The sequence below is a fragment of the Cygnus atratus genome, chromosome 4 (genome assembly GCF_013377495.2).
Source record: "Cygnus atratus isolate AKBS03 ecotype Queensland, Australia chromosome 4, CAtr_DNAZoo_HiC_assembly, whole genome shotgun sequence".
NCBI classification, from domain to species: domain Eukaryota; kingdom Metazoa; phylum Chordata; class Aves; order Anseriformes; family Anatidae; genus Cygnus; species Cygnus atratus.
This window is the reverse complement of record NC_066365.1, coordinates 45953313-45976964: the sequence shown is the minus strand read 5'-3', so window position 1 is coordinate 45976964 and position 23652 is coordinate 45953313. Positions and strand designations below refer to the sequence as shown.

Below are 23652 nucleotides of genomic sequence, written 5' to 3'. Positions count from 1 at the left end.
TGCTGGTAATGCCAATATATGCATGCAATAATATGCAAATTTAGGCAGCAGTTCAGGAAATGGAACTCTAAATGCACAGAACTTCCTCAATCCAGAAACTTAATGAAAAGGATTTTCCTACTGTCCCACTGAAATTAAGCATCTGAGATCACTGTCTGTTCACCAAGGGTGCAAGGCTGCCTGCCAAATTCTAATCTGAAACAAATTTCTGTTACCCTAAACCTCAAGGATTCTTTAAGTCTGCATCTAGCCATGCGTTTTCCTCTTTTTCCAAGCACGTCTCTTGCTTTTGATGGTACAGTTTGAGCTCACCACCACGAGTACCTCGTCCTCATTGCAAGACTTCTATCAGCGTATGAATAATTTTACACTGACCTACAGCCCTCTTGCCAGGAATAAACCTGCTCTCACGCAAACTATTTCCTCCTCTGTGTTCTCAGCCTTTTAGCGTTCACAGCTGGCAGCTGATCACGTTCCAAAACATCACAAGCAAAATAGTTTACTCTCATCTAGTAATTTCTCTGCCCGTACAGGCGCAAGTACAGGCACCCCTCCAGGCGCAACCCGGTGCCTTCCAGCACCTCACAGGCTCTGTGAGGGCGGCCCTCCGCTAGCGCGCGCTTCCCGCCTCCCTCCCTCCCTCCCGCCGCCGCGCATGCGCACTGCCCACCGCCGGCGCCCCCTCCACCGGCCGGCCCGCGGCGGCTGAGGTGCAGGTGAGCGGGCGGCGGGGCTCGGCGGCCCCTCGCGGGGCTCCCCCGGGACGGGACGGGCCGGGACGGGCGCGGGGGGAAGCTCGGGGGGAAGCTCGGGGGACTCCGGCCCCGGCGGAGCAGGCGAGGCCGCCCGGTGCCTTACGTAACGCCCGGCCCCTCAGCGCGGCGACCGGGGCCTGCGGATCCCAACGGCCCCCAGCACGGCGGGGACGGGCAGGGCAGGGCCGGGCCGGGCCCGCTCCGGGGGCTGCCTGGTGCCCTGCCTGGTGCCTCGCCCGCTGCGGCCAGCCCACCTTTACCTCTGCAGGGAAGCTCGCTGGTGGGTGGGAAATAGCAATTAAGCAATTCTGCGCCTTTAAGAGGGGACGCGCAGACCGCGTAGGGCTCGTTTATCAATCTCCTGTCCTAATGACTCTGTATTCATGTATATATGGTGCATCGTGTATATATAATGACCGGGGTGTGTCGCAATGCTGAGAATGTGGGCTTTCTGGACCTCTCGCAAAGGCTTCTGGAAGCGTAGCCAAGGCTTATTTTTGCACCTGTGACTACCAACAAGTAGTTTCTGCCGCATTTCAGTATGGGCATATTTCCCCCCACCGTGTTCCTTCCTGGCAAGGCAGCTGAAGCCAGCCATAGTGAGCAGCTGCTTGAGCAGCCACTGCTGGGCTGCGGTTTGTGCTGTGTTGCATGCATCCTGCCCTCACTGCCTCTCTTGCAGTACCTGCCCTCTGCTATCCAGCCTCAGCCAGGGAGGATCTCATCCCTAACGATGCCTCTCGCATGTTGTGGGCAGCAGCACTGTCATATAGGTACCTGTAGAAACTCATCAGGCTCTGCAGTAGACTAGTCAGTGTTACACATCTGCACTTGCACAATTAGATTTATGTGTACTCAGATCCAATGCCTGTTTATAAGCCTACCAATAGCACAAAACCCCTCGTTTGAGCATTTCTGGTTGTGAGTAATACCTAACTCATGGTTCCGTTTCCATGTCCTGTAGCTGAGATGCCCTCCTCCGTTGTGCCAGCGGAGCTGGGCAAACAATCCCCTTGTTCTGGGGCATCGTCTCCAAGCTGGTGTGCTGGGGAGGAGGCCATGTGCTCCATGTGTAGGCTGGCCTGTTTGTCAGTTCACCACAGAGGAAAACAGCAATGGTCGTGCCCAGCTTGTGCCTGACAGCTCTTCCATTTTGCTGCAGAATTCCTTGAGGCGCGTTACTTGTACTGGACCTAACCGCTCTGTCAGCCTCGAGGCACTTTACGGTTGCTTCAATTTCAGTGTTTGGCTAGAACGAACAAATCAAAAGTGAACAAATCACTTCAGCACGTTATGGTTAGCTGAACTGAAGCAGCTACCTTGTGCCTGTGCTCTGACCAACCACCCCTGCTTGTTTCTTGAGAAATAGCTGGGCTAGGATCCTTGAACCCTTTTCCGAGGACCAGAACATCATCTCTGGACGGCTGCACTCTGCCAACAAATATTTCTAAATGTTTATAACTTGACCAGTAAAATTGCTGTGCTGCTGCCAGCAAACAATAGCGTGATACAAACAATATGTACTTTTTTTTTCGTCAGGGCATTACTCTTCCATGGAAAGTGTTAGGCTGCTGCCTACAGACTAAGACCGGATGATGCCGTGAATGAGGCACTTCCTTCAGCTTCCTTACAGCTGGTGACTTACACTGCTCAGGCAGGGAAAATGCCAGTCTGTACCCAAGCGTGGATGCTTCACTGCCAAGATAAAATGAGGACAGTGGCTGGCCATGGCAATACTTGATTTTAGAGAAGAAAGAAAGGCGCCGCATGATTTGTGCGCAGCATTCTCCGAGCACTAACCTCCCCTCACATAGCTGCTGTTACATTGCATTCTTGTTGATTTGAGGAACGTCTGCAAACAACTTTTCTCTGTTGGTCTGTGCAGTCATGGTACGACACTGACAGAACATCATGCATGCTAATCTAAATGCTTATTAAGCCTCCTAGCAAGTGATTTTTCAACTAGAGTACTTGTATACAATTCAGGAGATGAAAAATACAACTTTGTTATGCTATCCTTTTAAGGCTGTGCAATGGCAAAACAATTTGTCATTCCAGTTCTGGCTAGGAAGAAGAGTAGACTGGAGCTGAAGCATGCTGACCTTCAAGACTTCTGCGAGACCTTCACGTTTCTGCAGTTCACTATCTTGACTGAAAAAACTACTGCTAAAACTCATTGCTGGTGTGTTTAAAAGCTGAGAACAGCAAAGGCCTGTAGCCAGGCATTCATATCAGCCCAGACCAGTATTTTCTGCAAATTACACCTTTCTTCTCTCCTTGTCCCGACAGATTGTATCACACACTTCCCATACGTGTTCTTAATATTGCGTGTTACCTCTTCTAATATTACTCCTGTGTGTAACTCTGCAAGCATGCCGGGTGAACGCGTCCGCCTGTTTACAGGAAGTAAGGTGAGGTACAGGCTGCTGACTTCCTCTAAAACCTCTGGTTGTAAAAAACGCTTGATTTCCACAACAGACAACAGTAATGCTCACAGTGATATTTCTCAAGTGAGATACAACTTGGCAGCCCTTAGTTATCCCTGGGCAGCTGCAGTTATACGGGGACCTCCATCTCCTTCCAAGTTAGCCTTTCAGCTGCCTCATGGCTTCGGCTGCTCTTTTCCATAGAAGCCAATGATTTGGTTAAAGACTCGAAATCTCAGATACCGAAGTTAAGACAAGCGTCAGATTTGGGGATAGAGTAGCTAACATGACCTGGGAAGCGAGACACATCACAGAAACAAGATGTTCCTGAATTGGTGACTTTGGGGAAGAACTAAAATCTTAACCTAAGATATTAATATCTGTCCCAGAATCTCATCACAATGAACTTGTGGTGCGTCATACTACTTAGTATCTGAATTTCATATTCATGTTTTATTAAACCTGTTAATTTTAACATGTCTTAAAGTAACTTCTTTTTACCTGAGGATTACCTCAGTGTCATGTGCCCATACACGTATTTGATATTGCCGTGACCTGTATCAGAAGCTTCCCCTGGTACATGTGATTCCTGTCCACAACTTTGTGCGTGTACAAAGCCTTGGTCTCCCCGGTGTGATTTCTAGGTTCTGCCCCTGTAGTACCATGTCTGTTCTTGGTATGTACCAAATACATCAGTCCACGTAAGTGCACAGACCATCTCCAACAGCTTCATTTGATATGAGCATCCTGTGAGGATGAAAAACATTGCTTAAAATCAGTTACGGTTGGCTTTTGAGTTACTGCTGAATTTATTACAAAAATAAAAAGCCATCTCAGCAGTGTTGATTGAGGTTAGGAAGCGTGAGTTTGGGGTTGGTGTTTACAATGTCATGTCCAGAAAGGGTGAAACTTACACCATCAGCCACTTTTACGAAGGGTCACAGTGTAGGCTTGTAAAGCTGGGTGTGCAGGTGCAATTAAAACATGCAGACACACATAGCATGTACACCAGGTGGCATAACCGTATTCCTTAGGAGCTGTAAACTATTGCTCGCGAGTCAGTGACAGTTCTGTCTGAAAGCAGTGTTTCTATGCCACTGTAAAAGTACCGTCACATGCTACATCTTACTTGTGAATAACACACGATGCTCTTCAAAACCCTTGTGCAGCATTCCAACTTGTGTCTTTTTCTTGGCTGTCTTTTACAGGAAAGGTACCTTGCTTGCAGCAGCAATAGAGAATATTCTAAGCACACCGCACTGTAATCTGCCTGGCCTATTGCTGCCACCCGAGTTGTAACTGCATGGAACACGGAGCTGTCAGCCATGCTGAGACCTAGAGCAGAAATGTGTATGATCGCCTCAAGTCACTTCCTGTTCTTTCTGATGCTTGAGGAGTTGCACGTTTACTAAGGGGCACGGGTACCTTAAAAATATTCCAGACGAACAGAAGTCCTGCGCCCAAACGTGACTTAGGTTTTTATTTTAAAAGTTTCTTACTTGAGTCAGTCGGCTTCCTCCAACACCAGTGCCTAGGAGCAGAAATCGCGGGGTAAGAGCAATGATCAATTCTTAGCGTAGAATGAAGAATGATCATACAGAAAGTTAACCAACAAACATTAAACCCAAAGCTAGCCAGTGTAAGAAAGGCACACGCTACTAAATATTTCCTCTGCTTTCCAGAGACTTTTGTCTTAAAACCTTACAGATCCATTTGTTTCCCTTGCCAAAACAGCTTGTAACCTGAATCAGTAACTGCATGCTTTCAATCAGTATTTCATTTTTCTCGTGGGCTTCATCATCTTCAATAAAGCACAGCCTACACCTCACTGACTTAATGGGATTCAAGTTTTCATGGATTTGTGACACAGATGAAGCTTGAATTGCGCTACTGAACTGAAAACCAAATTGCTGTTCCCCTACTACTGAACTTTTATTTGCAAATAAAAAGGTGGACTTCAAACTTAACCAAACTGAAGTCCACAACAGCAGAAAGAGTAAAATATTTCTGTGACAGAAGCAGAAAAAGCCTTTTCCTCTCTCCCTTGCCTGTGGTATCCCAGGTGCATATTTCAGTCCTGGAAAAGCTGTTCTATCAGTACAACTAAGATTTTTTTTGTCAGAACATTATACATCTTAGACACCGTAAACTTTGTCAGCTAAGATAAGTAGACAGACTCTAAAAAATAAAAGCTAGCAAGCAGTAACAAACTTTTGCAGGATGCTCATTTTCATGCTTTAAACATCAGTCTTTGGGTTAATATTAGATAAAAGCAAATCATTTTCGTTCCCAAGTTTCTCTGTAAATGTAAATTTATTTTTAGTTCTTTTTGAAACAGTATTAGACTGGTTTCATTTTTACATTTTGCTTTGTATATTTGCATAAATACACAAAACACTTTAGGACGTCTTTAGCTGTTGAGGAGTTTAAGGAAAACATATGTACTTAGTAATGCGTACATACAAACATACCTGCTGGGTTAGGATCAACATTCTGCACGTGTCCCTCTGCTCCTCTGCCATCCACAGCTGTTAGGTCAGGAATGGCAGAGAACACATCCTTGCCTTTTTGTTTTTGTTTGCTATTTTCTCCAAGAAGTGAGGGGAACAAGTCCATAAACAAGGGGTTTTCCTAAAGGTACCTGCGTACCATTTTGTCTCTGGGCCTGTTTTACCTTCTTTCTCTCTCACCCCACCCCAAATAAGAATGGAGGTAGTATTTTTCGCATGGGATCTAATGGTAGGTACTAACAGTAGCTAATACCTCATTTGTCCTTTGGTTTGTGTGTGTTTTTTTTTAAACAGGAAGATGAAAAGGACTTAGCTGCATTTTAGGACTGACCCTGATGGCCTGGATTTTGTCTTGGCAGGAGCATTTGAAGATTCACGCTGAGAAAGACAAAACAGCCAATGGCTTCAGAATCCTTGGTCTCCGAGCAGGGAAAGCAACATCTGATGAAGGGAAGAAGGCGGCCACAGCAGCAGCAAACGAGATCTTCCAACGGTGACGGTGAAGATGACATCTTCATCTTTGAGGCGAATGAGGCTTGGAAGGATTTTCACAGCTCTCTTCTTCACTTCTTTGAAGCTGGAGAGCTCTGCGACGTGACGCTGAAGGTGACAGTCCCACCCTCATCCATTGCGTTTAACAGGCTGAGGATTAGGCTTTAAATAAGTGTGTTGGAGATGGCAGCGAATTTGGGTGGGGGGGGGTGGGGGGGGGCAAAAGCAATACAATACTTATTGGATCTGAGGCATGTCCAGATAAGCTTTTTTTTTTTTTTTTTTTGTCGTTTAGAAAGTTCACAACTAAAATGTGAATGTTGAAGATACTGACAATCCCAGAGATCAAGAACGTGACTGTCACCTCACCCAACTTGCGTTCTAAGCAAGTTCCCACAACTGATCAGTTCATTACTATGCAATTTGATCCCAATTTTTCTATTTTTGCATTCTGTGTTGCTCTTACGTATCTTTCCTGACAAACAGGATTTCTGGAACAAATCTAACTCCCAGCATTCGCAAAGAAGAAAAAGAACCTCAGACAGTCATGTCGTTCTACAACCAATCAAAGAGTAAATGAGGAGGGAACCAGTTGTACAATTCTTGCACTGCATTGTGTTTAAATGCATTCTTTGCAGCTCAGCTCTATCTTATTTATACCCCGATCACAAGAAAATTATATTTACCATTTGTAGCTGTGGTTGCCAGCACCTACAAACCTTCTTTTGGGGAAGAGCATTTCAGAACTCTTAACAACGCATCCCTTCCTTTCGCTTCTTTTGACCTCATCTTCTCCTTTCTCCCCTTCTATCCACCCTTGCAAAAAAGCCTCCTTTTCTGTTTATTTTATAATAGTCTTATTGCTTACAGTCGTTATAAGCATAGTTAATGTGTGTTCTGGCTAGGGAAATTGGGCATGGAAAATATACTTTCCTATGGCTGCAATTTAACTTTCCTTAAGTTAGGCTTTTCTTACTGTTCATTTTTATTTGTGTGAAGCTGTTTTGGTAATTTAAAAATATTAGATTGAAGGCTGCCAGTCCTGAAGTGGAGAAGAGAATCTGCGGAGGCTAGAGCAACAGCTGCTTACACCAGTAGCTGAGTACTAACACTGTAACTGTCATAAGCCACACGAACACACGGGGAGACTTGTGCTCTGCAAATGTAAATCAGGAATTTCTCCTGAAGTACTGCTCCTGTCGTGTGAACAGCTCATTCCTGTCTTTGAATCTGTCCTTATGCTCCTCCCTGTGTATTTGCTTTTGGAACTGAATGTGCTGCTCTCTAAACAGCTTACACCTGTGTTGATAACACTGTTAAAAAGGAAAGAGCGATTCTGTATTGAATCACATCTAGAAAAACTCCAAAATATCCTATAGAATTTAAAATCCCTTTTTTTTTCCTTTTAAATCACTCACACCTTAATCTGAAAATGAAGACATACTTGAAATCTGTCAATGAAATTTGTTGCTTAACTCCCATCCCTTTATGTTAGTACAGACTGAAAAATGACCAGGTTTGTAAGAAAGCACTGCTATAACACAAGTATTAGGCTATCTTTTAACATAATTGAAATCTGCAGATTTCTAAGTGAAAAGTTTGTTTCACAATTTCTGATCAGAATTTTAAAAAATATAGGAAATAGTACATCTTTTGAGCACATCTAACTAACTTCTAAAGCCTTGAAGTGATTGGTAACCTTTAATAATCCTTATGTTTATTTATACTTGCTCTTATTATTGCAGTTTTACATGATTTTGCTTATATGAAGAGCATTACAGACTCCCCAAACAGTAGTAAAAGTGCAGAGGTTTAAATTAAATAGTTTTAAAATGTCACTTTAGAGATTTTCCTGCAAAATCTCTACGTGCTCATAAAACAACCAAGACTTTTTTTTGGCAGTCACCTCCTGTCTCCAAGATGCTTTGAGAAGGTTCCTAAGGAAGTTTCCTTTAAAAAATGGGGCATGGCTCTTGAAAGACAAAAAAATTCAGCAGATGAATGATACTGCTTCCTTGTGTTATGGCCTTGCCATGCTCTGGTGGCCAAGTTACAGCTCAGATCTGCTTGGGATGCACTGGTCTAATGTCAGCAGTACAGAGCAAACAGAGTTTGTTTGTTTCAGCAAAATATGGGAGTTCAATGCGTATTGAACCCAGAATTCTACATTTTCAGCTTAACTGGCCTTTCTTGTAGAGCTGAAGGAAAGTAACTGAAAAAATAGTTCTTTCTTTTCTTTTTTCACAGGTTGGTACAAAGCTCATCTCCTGCCACAAACTGGTGCTAGCGTGCGTTATACCTTACTTCAGAGCCATGTTTCTTTCAGAGATGGCTGAAGCCAAGCAGACTTTGATTGAAATCAGGGACTTTGATGGTGACGCAGTAGAAGACCTCGTGAAGTTTGTGTACTCCTCCCGGCTTACGCTGACTGTAGACAATGTCCAGCCGCTCCTGTATGCTGCCTGCATTCTTCAGGTGGAACTGGTGGCAAAGGCTTGCTGCGAGTACATGAAGCTGCACTTTCATCCCTCCAACTGCCTGGCAGTCAGGGCGTTCGCAGAGAGTCACAACCGCATCGACTTGATGGACATGGCCGATCAGTACGCCTGCGAACACTTCACTGAGGTGGTGGAATGTGAAGACTTTGTGAGAATCTCACCTCAGCACCTGCATAAACTCTTGTCCTCCAATGATCTGAACATTGAAAATGAAAAGCAAGTTTACAGTGCTGCTATCAAGTGGCTGCTAGCCAATCCCCAGCATCACGCTATGTGGCTGGATGAAATACTTGCACAGGTAGGGCAGAGTGAGGCGCTGGGTGCCTGTCTCATCCCTGGTGTGGTTCTATACCAACTGTTTATATTTGGGTAGATTTTGAGAAGAGAAATGCTTTTACCAGTTGGTGCTTCATCTTGTATTCATAGTGGTGTGTTGACAGTGAGAGCAGGTTAGGCCTCAGGAGCATCAGGAACAAATTATGTTCTCCAGTTTCTGTCAAGAAAAGAGTATTCACTGTAAGCTCATCAGAGGAGGGAACAGGGGGAGCCAACACAAAGCTCTTTCTGTGCCAGAACAGAGAATTCTTAGATTTACATGTAGTGAAGTGGAGAACCTAGAGCCATCACTTCACATGCTATGCAGCCTGAAACTAACTTCCCTTGCTGGTAAGTATTTGCACTTGTGAAAGGTGAGCAAAGCTGTTTGTTACATGGCTAAGAATGGAGATAAGTCGTCAAGTTATGCTACTCCTAGAATGTTTTGTTATACAAACAGCAAAAGACCAAGGTTTTGCAGCCCTACAAACAGGCCAGGAAACACATTCTAGACCTTTTCAAGGTAGAGTATCAGCGCTGATTACCTGTAGGATCCAAAAGGAGTTTGCATTTTGATCCTTCAGATGTGTTAAGAATTTACTGCTTCTGAGAGGAAACCCTTAGGCAGGCATCCCTTACAGCAGGGCCATTCAGATGAACATCATCCTGTCAGAACGGTAAGAACTTCAGTTAAGCTCTGCACGTGCTGGTAATGGAAGTTTAAAATACAGCGCCTGAGACAGGTAGGCAGAACCTGCCCTGGGGAGGAGGGAACGTGCCACGTGCTGCAGAGTGCCACATGTATCGCCACAGGTGGGATCAGCTGTGGTCTGACAGTTGTCACTGAACACCAATTTGAACGCCCTGCATTGAGCAGAGTTACTAATATTTGCGTCATGCGAGTAAAATGCTGCTCTCGTTGCCTCGACGCCTTATTTTTTCATTTTTCCCTGTAAAAGACCTCAACTGTTTATTAAGTGACTTCCAAAAATTTTCAGCTGTATCTAGGCTAGCATAAATTTTTTTTTGATACAAAAACCTTTCTTTAGCACAGTATTAATTAAATTTACAGGCCACATAACTTGAACATTTTTAAAAGAAGAATTAGGTTGGTGTTTACAATCCAGTTATGCTAGCAGATGAGATTAATGGCTTTATTCTATTCATGGAAACCAGAGTCCAGAGCAAAACAATGAAAAAGTAAAACCCTTCCTGCAAATACAGGTTGTTTGCCAAAATGTGTTCAGCCTGCAGTTGCATTTGACATTACTGCTAGCAGGAAACAGGACGGGCCTTCCTGACAGTTATTATCAACACCACAGTAAGTTTTATGGGCTTCACTGTTAAAATGAGGTTCTGAATTTTCATCAGCCTTGTGTTGTTACTGCATTATTAACCTTGTGAGCCTATTAGCAGGACTATGGTAGTGCTTTGAGGCAGCCTAAAATAAAATGGGGCCAAAGGGAAGGAAGAAATGGGATTGAAAGCAAGTGGTTAAGGAATAATTGCTAGAGAGACCTGCTTACTTGAAAGACAGGGGTACTTGCCAGCCGTGAACAGCACTGTTCTGCTGCTCTGAGAAGCCCCGGAGGTGCTGGATTTGTCCTTCATCATTCTTGCTGAGCTGCCTGGGAGCTGTGTGACGGTGCTGACTCCAGCCCTTAGCAAGCCAGGTGGTGCTTTACTTCAGTTCACCCGTCCAGACCTGTCCCGCCTGTTGGCCTTCCTCCTGTTGCCCCACTCCGATTGTCCTTCGTATTCCTCATTGTTTCTCTCAGAAGGACCAACGTGAGGTTTGCAGAAATTAATTCCTATGGGGAGGGACATTTCAAGGTGGTCTTTGAGAGGCTGACCGTATTTCAGAGCTGCTCTGTCACTGGGGATTGCTCGAGGCAGGGACTGCTGGTGGCCGAGCAGCACTGTCCCACCCAGGCAGCACCTGGTGGTGGCGGGTAATACCACCCATCAGGAAAACTCAAGTCTGAGCAGTATAAATGTCACGGTATCAACAGGCAGCTGCCAGCACGGTTACAGCCTTACAGCTCTCTAACCTTCATGTCTCTGCCTCACCGTGCTTTTTTTGGTATTAATCTTTTTAATAGTCTTTAACCTGCTCCTGATACATTCCAATATTAATCTGACATCAAGATTTTATCTTAATTTGAGTGGACTGTACAGCACTGTAGCTCCGTCTGCTCCCTGTGGGCTTTGGCAATTAGCTGTCCATGGCCTGCTTCTTTTTATCCTGCAGCCTGTCAAGTCATCCTAGAGAAGGGTGTAACTGCGCAGTCAGTAACACCTCCTTAATATTCACTTAGTTCACACTGACAGACTTGCCACCCAAGATAAAACTCTAGAAAAAGCCCTTTTGCACAGGCACAGCAGTGAGCTGAAAATTGGTACCCTCACCAGACTAACCAGAAATGGGCGATCCCATTGAAACAGCAGACCCTGCTTGGGAGGGAACACCTGGCCACGCTCAGTGCACCTGCATCCACGGCCCTCCTGGTACAGCCAAGCTGCCCTTCTTCCTCCACGGTGAATGCATTGCCTACAAATGCAAATGGTTGTAGCAAACATTTGTCACCAAAACGAACTGTTTGTCTCAGTGTTGTTCTGGAAAAGAAAACGAAAGTTGCTCTTTTTACCAAAGAGCACGGGGCTGACAGTAGGCTCGGAAGTTGCAGTCTGTTACGCGTACGTCGCTGTAAATGGTTAGATTCAGTTTAGCCAGTTACTCCAACTGTGTTCATTTCTGTCAGGTACGACTGCCTCTCTTGCCCATTTGTTTCCTTATGGGTGTTGTGGCAAAGGAAGAGATTGTCAAGCAGAATCTAAAATGTAGGGATTTGCTGGATGAAGCAAGAAACTACCACCTTCACCTGAGCAGCAGGGCAGTGCCAGACTTTGAATACTCCATTCGCACAACACCAAGGAAGCAGACTGCTGGTAATTAAATGTGTGTCTGATTATCCAGTATGAAGTGGTGTGGAGAAAAGACAGCGCATCTGCATAGGGCTAGACAGCTTGGTATAAATGGTTGTTAATGCGTAACTGGGAAAACCATGGTGTACCTCTGTGGTGATTAGGTTCTGTGCTACAGTTTCTTAACAGAACTTCAGCGTTTTTTTTTTTTTCTTTGTTTAGAGCAGTATTTATTCTGATCAGCCAGAACTGTTAAGTGTATTATGTGCAGGCAGTATGCCCAAAGCTCTGCAGAAAGCAATGGGCACTTACCTTTTGGTGCGAGAAGGCTGAGCTAGCTTTTAGATTCTCTGCCTAACCTACACCAAAAGCAAGTGATATTACACTGCAAATTCTAATTTCTACATTCAGTTAAGATTTAACAAACGATCAGTTTCTCTCCCTAAGCAAATCAGAAAACATATTTAAAATACGCATTGCTTTTGCAAGAGAGTAGACAGTTAATTGCCCTAGCAGCATGCCAAACAAAGCCCAAAGTCCAGCATCCAATATGCAATGACTGTGCCCCTTGAAGGGAAATACAGCTTCTCCTGAACTACATAGTTTTCCCTCTACTCTGCTATACAGTTTTATCCCTGTTTTCCCTGCTAGCTCTCTGGAAACCTGTTACGTCTCCTTCAGGTGTGCTGTTCTGCGTCGGTGGTCGAGGAGGATCAGGCGACCCATTTCGCAGCATTGAATGTTACTCTATAAATAAGAACAACTGGTTCTTCGGCCCTGAAATGAACAGCAGGAGAAGACACGTGGGTGTCATCTCCGTGGGAGGTCAGTAACCTACTCAAGCAACCCTGTTCAAAAGGGACTTGTTTGCACATTTTGCTGGAATTGGTGCTATTGCTAAATAAATGCCTTGCATGGCTTCTCAAATTCATGTTAGTAAAGCTTCTTCTCCGTGAAGGGGTTGTTGCTTCTGAAACAATCTCAGAGCACAAATTCCTAAAGTGGAGTTACTCAGCAGTCACCAAGACTTCGCTAGTACTCATGCTAGTTTCCTTCACAATAAAATCCATACAGGCAAATCGCTAAGACTGTAAGGACAGACCTACCTTTAGTTTTGGGTCATCGTCTTCTGCAGCCAGGCCTGGGCAGTCCAGAGCAGCTTAGCACTCATGATGCAGCTCTCCTTTGTACATGGTATCCCCTGCGTTGCTGCAGCAGAACAGAGATCTGCTTTCCCTGTAGAAAATCTGGAGAGGCTGAGGTAAACATCTGAAACGGATCTGATCCGCGTTACTTGAGCTATGGGAAGATTCCCTGTTTAAATATCTCAAGGTTTGTGTAAAGTCTATGATAAAAACAGCTCTCTGGTTGAGTACAGCATATAAAAATATCGGGTCCTTAACTTAATAAAACCCTGATACGGAAAACCTTTAAAAACATTAACCTTTGTTTGAGCTTATTTCTCCACATAGGCAGGGAGACTGTACAAGTGAAAACTGAAACACTGCCAGACAATCTCTGTATCCAAATAATGTGCATGCCTTTCAGGTAAAGTCTATGCAGTAGGTGGACATGATGGAAATGAACACTTAGGAAGCATGGAAGTGTTTGATCCTCTCACAAACAAGTGGATGATGAAGGCATCGATGAACACAAAGAGGTATGTGTCCCAGGATCCACACGGGACAAAATTTAAGTCCTACTCCACAATACATCATTTCTTGTTAATGCTAAAAAACTGTGCATCTGTCCTGCCTTTATTTGGGTTTCCAAACTTGGTTGGTTTTTTTTGTTTGTTTTTTTCCTATTTTGTGGCCTGAATGCTAACAAACACTTAATTTCTGTAGAGCAAACAAAAATCTGCATCACATACTTTCATACATCACGTATTTGCATGAACACAAAGTTATTTGGAACATACTAAGTGTTTTAGTGCAAAACTGTGTTTCAGTGCAAAACTGCATAATTCCTTCTCTCCAGCAAGAGGTCCTGGCTGGTAATGTGGGTTTTGTTTGCTCTTTTGTTTTCTTTTGCCCCCCTCCCCCCCTCAGTATCCTTGTTTTGTTTTTCATTTTGGTGGTCTGGCTTGTGAAGCAGAGAGAACTCTTCCATTGCAGCCCTACTTATGTTCTGATAACTAGGGCCTTTCTGCTAAGACAGATGAAAATTCTGAAACTGGTTAACTGTTTTGGTATGTTATCTATTTTAAGCAATGAGCAAGATACGTCAGCATGACATGCATAGTAAAATAGTTAATGTCCAGTAGTTGCCTGATTTTTGCCACTGGAAGCACTAAAACACTGAAAGACACATTGTGGATTTTTCTTGCCTTTTGCTACTGTAAGACTCTTCTATGGAGTTATAGGACTCTCAGATCTCTGTTTTTTTCCCTGTCATTTAAATCAACCTCATTAATTCTACACTTAATTCTGTAATTTGTTGTTTCTAAAAGTGACATGTACAAGTAGGAGTGAAATACTGGCCATGGCTGCACCCTAACACAATTTGTGGCTGTGACCTAATCAAAGGAGAAGGCCCAGAGTTCTAGAAATGTCTTCTCGCTCCTCTTCCTCCCTCCTGCCACCATACTGGGCATATTCTTGGTGAACTTCAGTTCTGGATTTCTGTGACATGTCTTTCTTAGGAGGTTGGTAAATGAAATGGCTGCTGTGCCTTGGCCACACCCCACCCCTCCAGTTCAAGAAGGCAGTGCCAGAACATTTTGTTGAGAGAAAACTGCCACCATTGGTTGTGACTACAAGTTACCTGCTGAGGCAATGTAAGATAAGCCCAGGATATCGCCACAGCCTTTATTCTGTTGAGGGATTCTACCTTCTGCACACATAAGTATCTGCAAACTTACCCTCTATGCAATAACATGAGAATATTCTCAGAGAAACAGTAAATCAGACATCTTGGTAGTTTCAGTAGTATCTTACCAGTTTCATTCTAGACCACACTTTACACTAAGCTCTCTGACAACGACACATTTCATTTCACACACTAACTGTACTCTCATATTGCTAGATTTTGCAGCACAGGTTTGCCTGTTAGTATGTATTATCACCCCTCAAAAATTGGTTTGCAAGCCATAGCAGCAGCTATACCAACAAAGTTAAAACCAGCAGGTTTTAGTTCTCCATCAGACACAACAAAGTAAGACAGGAGATGCAAGATTCAGTATTCAGGTAGAGCAATCTAATAACTAAGAAAACCTCATATATTCACACATTTGATTAGAATACTTAGGCCTTTGATGACATGCAATCAAAACAGTATTCCATGCTGCCTGGCCTTTTTTCTTTCTTTCCTTTTCTTTTTGTTTTTTAATAGGACTTTCTCTTTTTGCAGTCTTAAAATATTGTAGCTTCAACAGTCCTGTTCATGGATGGCACAATAACATACAGGTGAAGCTGAGGTGAAGCTAAGATAAAACTCTAGATTCCCCTCTAATGGGAGGCTGCAAACATACAAAAGACTTTCTAGGTAATGCTGTGAGACTGACACAGCTGTGCAGAGAATCAGCCACAGTTACTGATCATTATTTATTTAAAACTTCACCTGATAAGCTTTCATTACTTTTTTCCCATATTTTGACATACTTGCCAGTCAGGTAATGTTGCACCCGATGCACATTTCCCATTCCCTTTAAGGATTTGCACTGTGGTATTGATCCTATGGTTTTCTTAGGAGAGGAATCGCTCTTGCCTCCCTTGGCGGCCCCATTTACGCAATAGGCGGCTTAGATGACAACACGTGCTTCAGCGATGTGGAAAGATATGACATTGAGTCTGATCGATGGAGTGCGATAGCTCCCATGAACACTCCCAGGGGAGGAGTTGGCTCCGTAGCCCTCATGGTGAGTTACTGCTTCCTCCCAGCTCTGCAGCAAGCAGCAGAACTGACCTCGGGGACTGCTTTTCAAATCTTGTTTTACATGGCAGAACACAGGATTTAAACCAAATGCAGCTGGTAGGGCTGAGCTCCTCTGGCTGTCAAAATCCTACAGAAGTTTGCAAAAGGTGTGGGTATTTAGGATAATACTCCTATCAAACTGTGCTCCCTGTTTGAGAAGTACTTGAGGTACTGTAAGCAAGCACCAGGACACTTCTAAAAACAACAGGGGAGAGCAAGGCTAATGCTGCAGGTCTCATTCAGAAGACTCTGCTTTGTTATTGCTACCATCTTTGAATGTGCTGCATTTTATCTCCTGTAATCCTCCCTGTGTACTCTGCAAAACATCTGCAACAACACACACCCTTTTCACTTCTTTAGCTGGAAAACAGCATTTGCAAGTTAGATAAATTTGTTGGAATTCCTACATCAAGGTAAATAATTAGGAGGGTATGGCTATACTGTATTTTCCTGTAATTCTAACACTGCCTATGAAAAGCTACCTAAATACATATGTATTACAAATAATCTTTCTCTATACAAATTTTTCAGAACCACGTTTACGCTGTGGGTGGCAACGATGGTGTAGCATCTCTTTCCAGTGTGGAGAAATACGATCCCCATTTGGATAAGTGGATAGAAGTGAAAGAGATGGGCCAGCGGAGAGCTGGCAACGGTGTCAGCGAGCTCCACGGTTGCTTGTACGTTGTTGGTGAGTAGGTGTAGGGCGTTTCGTCGTGCAGTTTCTGCCAAGCACTAGTGTTTGGAAGGGGCTCTCCTTGCTAAAGGAACTGGGGAAGAGACAGACCTGGCCTGTACTGCATGTTCTTGGGCAGGAGAAGAAAGTAAGCACAACCAGGGCACATTTAACTAATTGTGTATGCTAAAAGGAAATAAAAACCAGTTCCTAACTCATTTCAGGAGGGCTATACTGTTCAGAACAAGATGTCTATGTATGAAATCACTGTGCAACTCACTCATCACAAGTTTCCTTTTTATGTAAGTTATTACTAAGAGTTGTTACTACACATACTTGCAAAGCACTCGCTTCTGATCTCAGCACAGACCCCAACAGCTGTTTGGTGCAGAGATTACACTAAGTCCCTGGCCTGCTAACCTGGGCCCGACTTGTTCTGCTCAACTTGCATTTACCTTCTTTCCTGAGGGAGGAACATTCCAACTCGGGATGCCACAATAAAAAATTACTGAGTTCTGCCTTGTGTATTAAAAAGTAGTAATTAAATCTTTTTTGAGTAAAATGCACCGTGGACAGCTGACCCCACCAATGGGAGTCCATCACTGAAGTCAGTCTTACTTGAGGATTTTTTCCTACTCAAGTTTTCAGCAATTGTTTCTTTTGAACATACTGCAAGAGCTTGTTTTATTTAAACCTGAATGAAATCAAAAACCATGCTTACACCAGGCTTACCGTTTTTTTTCCATTCCAAGTTAGAAGCCATTTCATTATAACTACATGCAATACAAATTCAAGGAGCAAATGACAGAAATATCTCTTCCAAAGTGAGTTTAAGAAACAGCGTTAATGTGATATGTGTAAGGTGACAGCATAGAGAGCTACTAGATTGATTTTTAGGACATTTTAAGAATCAGATAAAAACACAGACCTGGACACTAGCCCACTCTATACTAAGAAAGCTCCGATAATGCAAACCCGGAATATCACTACCACCACCAAGTGGCCAAATACAAGTACGTGATGACTCCTTGCAGGTGGCTTTGATGACAACTCTCCACTGAGCTCTGTGGAACGCTTTGACCCACGCAGCAACAAGTGGGAATATGTCGCAGAGCTTACAACTCCAAGGGGTGGAGTCGGCATAGCAACACTGATGGGGAGAATTTTTGCCGTGGGAGGTCACAACGGCAACGCATACCTGAATACAGTGGAAGCATTTGATCCCATAGTGAACAGGTAATTTAATGTTTTTCATTTGGCTTACGAAAGCGCTCATATCTGCCTATATGAAAACACAGCTTAATAGAAACTGTGTGTAGCAGGAGCATGTCTGTTGTTTCCTGGCAGTAATTGAGTAATATTCGTGATCAGTGATGCAAGAATGCTGCTTATGCTGCTGGGTTCTTGAAATACTTAAGTACATTCTCCTCCCGCTTCCTCTTCCTGTCTATCCCTTGTCCTCTTACCTTCATTCAGTTTGTGGCGGTCTCAATCTGATTTTGCACTAAACTTACCAGAGAAATACTGAGAATGAACTAACAGGTTGTATTTTTGTGCAGAGTTAACAGCTAGGTTCTACAATAGAATTTCAGACACTGGAAATAAATAGTTCAGGTTGCTCAGAAAGGCCAACAGCTTACTTCTATTTTTCTCCTTTGCCCTCTCCTCTAGGTGGGAGCTCGTCGGCTCTGTGTCGCACTGCAGGGCTGGGGCAGGCGTGGCTGTGTGCTCCTGCCTCAGTAGCCAGATCCGTGACGTGGGCCAAGGATCCAGCAACGTTGTTGATTGCATGTGAGCTCTGCTGCCTCCTCCAAACTCCAGAGGAGTCATTGTACAGAGGCACTACAGAGCTTTTAAATTTGGTGTTTTGTGTGGTAGGTTAAGAAATAAACACTATACATTTTCTCTGTGAAAATGTTACCTTCTGTGACTTTCAGGCTTTGGGTGGCTTTCTGACAACAGCTATACAGAAAAGCCTGTGAAAACACAGAATAACAGTATGACTTACAGGAGAAAACCTGCCAAGAGCTGTAATCATCCCGTCTGTGAGAAGCTGCAATTTCAGTCACTGGAGGCAGCTGCTGCAGCGACTCATTATTGAACTGTAAACCAGGCATGGGAGGGTGAGGAAGAGAGAGCAGCAGGCAGTGCTGCCAAGCCTTACCCGACAGCCCTGCTGCATGTTTCTGAAGGACCAGAGTGCTGTTTATTAATGTAACTTATTTTCAGGATTCAAGTCTTAAGCATTTCCTAATTGTAGAAGAGCTCTGAAACACAAAGCCTTCCAAGTTTTAGAAGGTAACAACATCCGTGTTTCTCATGAAGCTAACTGGAGTACAGAAGTTAACTGCACACCTCCCAAGGGACTGTTGGCTGCGGTGGGAACTGCAGGTATTCTTTCTCAGGCCCACACACTTGCTAGAAAGCTGAAATTTAGCCTCTGCCTGAATTGAGCCACTGTACTACTCAAATTATTTTATCCTCAATAAAATCTGTAGTAGTGACGCCCTCCAAAAGACAAATTTCTATGGAGAGATCATTCCAAAAGTAACCAATGTAATTTGGCCTTCTTGAGATGTGTGCCAGAACGTAGGCTTCAGTGGTCTCAGAATTACCCTTTTCAGACTAAAGGGAAACATAATGAAGTTGCAGTGTTTGGTTAAGACCTTTAAATGCAGCTCTAGGAAATGACACGTCCAATTTCAGTACCCAGTAACAACTCTGTGGCAATAGTAGGGGTGCTGGCTCTTTTAAGATCATTCAGCTAGAAAGATCTCTTCTCAAAGCAGTTTCATGGCTTAAAGCTTAAATAAACCAAAGAGAACCAGCAGCAAGAACAAGTGGAAATAAGCAGTACTTACCTTAAAGACGAAAATAGGAACTTGACACTGCTCCATACAGAGACATCTTGTTACACAGTCACAAACCTTGAACACGAGGTCAAGTCTGGCTGGAAAGACCACAGTGTCCTGGTCTGCATCACCGCCAACAGGCCGAGACTGACGCCCCGCCCCACGGTGCCACCGTGTTCAAGTGACCAGGGAGTGCAGCAAACTTCTGTGCCTTCAGTACCAGGGAAGAGGTGCGACCACCAGCATAAAAGCACAGCCACCTTTTACTGTTGTGTTACCATCATTTAGCTTTTCAGTTTCAAACAGCTTGCACGTGGGTAGCACCCAAGGACATAACAAACGGTACTGTAAATAATTAAACACTGCAATAAAACGTTTGTACTTCACCTTGTTTATAGTGTGAGTGGATCATGCTATCTTGGGGGAAACATGAAAAGAGGGAGTGTTTCTTGGTTCCCGCAGAGTGCAGCTCTGAGCAGGAGGCCTTTGTCTGTGGGGACAAACCTGTGCTAGAGCCACGAGCTGTACCACCCAGTACCCGGCTCAGTCAGGGCATGAGGAAGGGGCGATGGATCACACTGCACTGGCTGCAGGCTTGCCCTGGCACTCCAGGCGTAAGCTGGGACCTTTTGGACCTTCCACAAGGCCCAGCGAAGCTGCTGCTACCCCGCTCTCCTCGAGATCGGAGCACTCGGAAGGGCTGCAGCCTTGCCCAGAGTGCCACAGCAGCACGGCCTGCAGACACAAAGCTTTTCTCCTTCCCAGTAACGAGGCTGGAGCCAGGCCGCCTGCACACCACCCGTGACATCCTGCTTCAAACCCCAGCACAAATGCCCCCATGCAAGGGTTTGCTCACCCCTGTGGTGACTGTGGCACAAGGCAGAGCAGGAGCAGGCTCTGAGCCACTCTTGACCTCGCCACGTGTGTGAAGAAAGGTGTTTTTTTAAATATTGCTCTCTCCTAAAAGCATCTCCTTTCCATCAGCCAGGCTGGAAGCACAACTGGATTAAACATCCTGCTAAAACCTTCAGCAACAGCTCTTAATGCAAACACCAACCAGACCTGGGCAAAAGGCTGTAGAAGGTGCTGCACTTGATGCTTACATATTTCCAAGTGTTCAAAAACCATGTGTGCGCTCTTAGTCCCATCAGAAAGCCTACGTGCTGCTTTTCCCCTACCTGAAAGCCAGCTGAGAAAAACCATTCGCTCTGCTCAATCCCACTGTGTCCAAGCCCGGGCAATAGAGACGCACAAAGCCCAGTGGCCACCGGGCTCCAAGTCCCTGGAACTTGTAGGAGGTCACCGCGTTGTTCACAACTTTTGTGTGCACTTACCTAAATCTGTGTCCCCACTGCATGGCCTTGGCTTTGTGCATCCCCCCTTCCCCTTTCAACAGCATTTTGATTCTGCGGTGATCAACAGGAGTTGGTAATGAGCTGCACCAGAAAATTCACGTCAACATAAAAATTCAGCCAATTCACCTGTCCAGGCTTAATTACAACAAATGCCTGGGAAGTCCAGGCTATTCCCACCTTTAAATGGGGCCTTTTATCTTTATTTAGGCTAAATCTACTTTTAAAACTATTTTCAGCATCACTGCTGTGCACTATTTTGCAAACCTAAGTACTTTATACCAGATGCTCCCCTTAAACGTTTTGCTGACTGCTTCTGCCACATCTGTATTTGTTTTCTGAACCTTTGCGTGTTCTCTGACTATAACTGGCAGAAAACACAGCACTCCTAGCCAGGAGATTAAACTTATATTTGTAATTCTTTCCTGGCTCTGTCAGCAAGGTTGGTGCTGCTGTCATTTCATGACATTTTTTTACGCAATTCCTTGGCTTACAGTTTTGTTTTAAAGCTGTTCCAGCACCAAAAGCAAGTCAACAGGCAGCTGCATTACGTCTGCCATCTGACTTGTGTGGTCAGAAAGGTCTGCAAGGGTTGCTGTGCTCCACCACTTGGAGCAAAAATCCCACACTGATAAATACCTGCACTGTTTCTAACACATCTCCGCCGACCCGGCGACTTTATACTTTGGTCCCTGCCCGCAGCTGGCGTCCGGATGGAAATGATGGCTGGGCTGTGAGCACAAGGGGCCTGGCCACCCCGCTGAAGTGCCCGTCTGCCTGACAGCGACCCACGGGAGCACCTCTCTGATGCTTTTTTAACTAAATGGTCCTGAAAAGGAATGCTCTAAGCAGCAAAGTATGCTGTTACAGCCGTTCCTGGGAGTGGCATCAAGGCTTGGCTCTGGTTACACAGCCAGCGAGAAACTTTTTTGTCTTTGCTTGATGGTAAGACTTAGCTTAGGCCAAGAATCATAAGCAAATTGTCTTCCCACACATGCATTTTCCAAGAAAAACAAAAAAGGAGGAAACAGAACAGTGCAAGTCAGCACACCTAACCCAGCACGTCTGGGAGAAAGTAATTGCAAACCCACACGCTGGGCACCCAGCTGCGCCCTGAGGCCTTGCTTCAATTCAAGGAGATGATGTGCCCTGTCTCACCTGCAGCCCCCATGTGCCATGACCGGGATCCGCCTGCTGCTGATGGCTGGTTGTTAACAGAAGGTGAACTAAAATTAATTAAAAGTAATTAATTTTTTCCTCACTGAAAGAAGGTGGACAACACAGGGTGGCCAGGTGGATGGCTGGCTCTGCCTTCTCTTTAGTGCCATCAGCAGCCACAGGGCCAGATTACCCTGCATGAAGGTATCAGGAAAGAGGCAAAAATTAAATGCGAACCTACCAGGCTCGTGGTGCTCCTGAGGACAATTTACCTGGTAATACATGCCTGCCCTTCAACAAGATAGATGCAATTTGGAAGCACACATCAATTTTTTTTGCCAAAGCAGTACTTACGGATGAGCGCCAGCATTGCTGTCTCCTCAGGACGGACACCTGGATGTCAAACTCAAAGGTTAAAAAAAAAAACAACACGAAACATACTGCAATGATGTCTTCCCTCCAAAGGCAGTAAGGAGGTGAAGGTGTGTTCATGCCACTGAGTTTTTTGGGAAATTCCAGCACGTGCCAAGGAAAACGCTGCGCTCATGCGTGGGCAGAGCATGGCTGAGGGAGGGCAAGACCGCTCAAGCTCAGGACTGCCAAAACAAGAGATTCCCTTCTCCCCTCCCTCCCCCCAGGTGGCTTGTTTGCCATTTCGCCTTTACAGATTGAACCAACATCTCCTTCATCTGAAGAATTTAAAGACAAGCAAGTCAAAATTCATTTCTTTTAATTATATATATATATATATATATCTATATAACTATACACACGCGCACACAACACTTCATCCCCAGTACAGAAGACAGACAAAAGATCTGTGGCACAATTTCTTTGGAGAGATTTTTGTTTGTTTTTCCCAAGCTGTATCACAGATCTGATTTTCACCTTTTTCAAGGACTATAAAGGCAGCTACTTCTTACTGACAGAAGCCTCAGAGTGCAGATTCAGCGCCGCAGCCCCAGTACACCTCCTTTTCTGGGGGTAACTTGACAACATTTACAACCCATGTTGGGGGAACACCACAGTTACTTTGTTAACGACATCCTCACTGAGAACTGCAGTATTTTATTTATGCTTTAAAAAGCTGAGAAAGGTAGGGTGAAAAAAAAAAAAAGGAATTAAAACACAAGCCCATATGGTAACTCTTGAAATACAAAGCCCACAGCAAGGACCCAGAAAGGCAGGGGTGAGCGTGGCAGCTGAGCAGCACCTGCCGGGGAAGCCCTGCCACTGCCATGCACCTCTACTCTGCTTGAGAAGTGCCATAAGTGAAGCCTTCGCAGGCACAGGGTGCATCTCACCAAACCCTGCTTCCTGGGGACACATGGAGAAACCAAACAAAGCAAAAACCTTGCCCCCCACAACCCTCACCAGCTCCTGCGTGCAACCAGCAAGGAAGTGCACGGCTCTGAGCAGCTTGCAGAAATGCCTCCCAGCAGCCAGGGGCCGCGGCTGGGCAGCCGCACGCTTGCGGACATCGAAGCAGAACAGAAAGAAGCCATCAGCTGGGTTGCGGTTTTGATGGCTTAATGGAAGTGGACAATGCTACTGTGCTGTTACGACATGAAACGTTGGACCCAGAGAAAAGCTTAACCTCAGCAATACTGAGTGGGAGAGGACAAATCCCAACAAGACTTCCAGGAGCCTCGTACCTTGACAAAGCCCATCACAAAACCCCAGTGACAACACGCTGCAGACGTAGCACGTACAAAACCCTTGCTTCAGGAACACAAAGTTTACGGAAACAGATTGAGAAATGCTGACGGTGGCCTTGG

The 23652-nt window shown here is 44.8% G+C and overlaps 1 protein-coding gene and 1 long non-coding RNA gene across 11 annotated transcripts; one reads left to right on the top strand and one right to left on the bottom strand.

Moving 5' to 3' along the window:
• The first annotated feature begins 647 nt into the window (after positions 1-647).
• KLHL8 (kelch like family member 8) lies at positions 648-19383 on the top strand. Of its 10 annotated transcripts, none has more exons than XM_035546379.2 (13): positions 660-716; positions 2814-2937; positions 3045-3166; positions 4390-4732; positions 6051-6297; positions 8431-8979; positions 11759-11945; positions 12603-12746; positions 13470-13581; positions 15612-15780; positions 16368-16527; positions 17547-17748; positions 18184-19383. In XM_035546379.2, the coding sequence occupies exons 5-13, from the start codon at positions 6091-6093 to the stop codon at positions 18305-18307; spliced, it is 1854 nt and encodes a 617-aa protein (XP_035402272.1). In that variant the 5' UTR covers positions 660-716; positions 2814-2937; positions 3045-3166; positions 4390-4732; positions 6051-6090; the 3' UTR covers positions 18308-19383. The 10 variants fall into 10 exon arrangements, with proteins under 10 accessions (XP_035402293.1, XP_035402254.1, XP_035402272.1 ...); XM_050710486.1 differs by having other exon boundaries at positions 2295-2937; positions 12573-12746; XM_035546353.2 differs by lacking the exon at positions 4390-4732 and having other exon boundaries at positions 2295-2937; positions 12573-12746.
• On the bottom strand, positions 6470-19629 carry LOC118247953 (uncharacterized). Its single transcript, XR_007708238.1, has 7 exons — positions 19374-19629; positions 13028-13168; positions 11415-11547; positions 10523-10807; positions 9542-9662; positions 9080-9174; positions 6470-8877 (listed from the first exon to the last, which is right to left on the bottom strand). It is a non-coding gene; the product is annotated as an uncharacterized LOC118247953 (long non-coding RNA).
• Positions 19630-23652: the final 4023 nt, after the last annotated feature.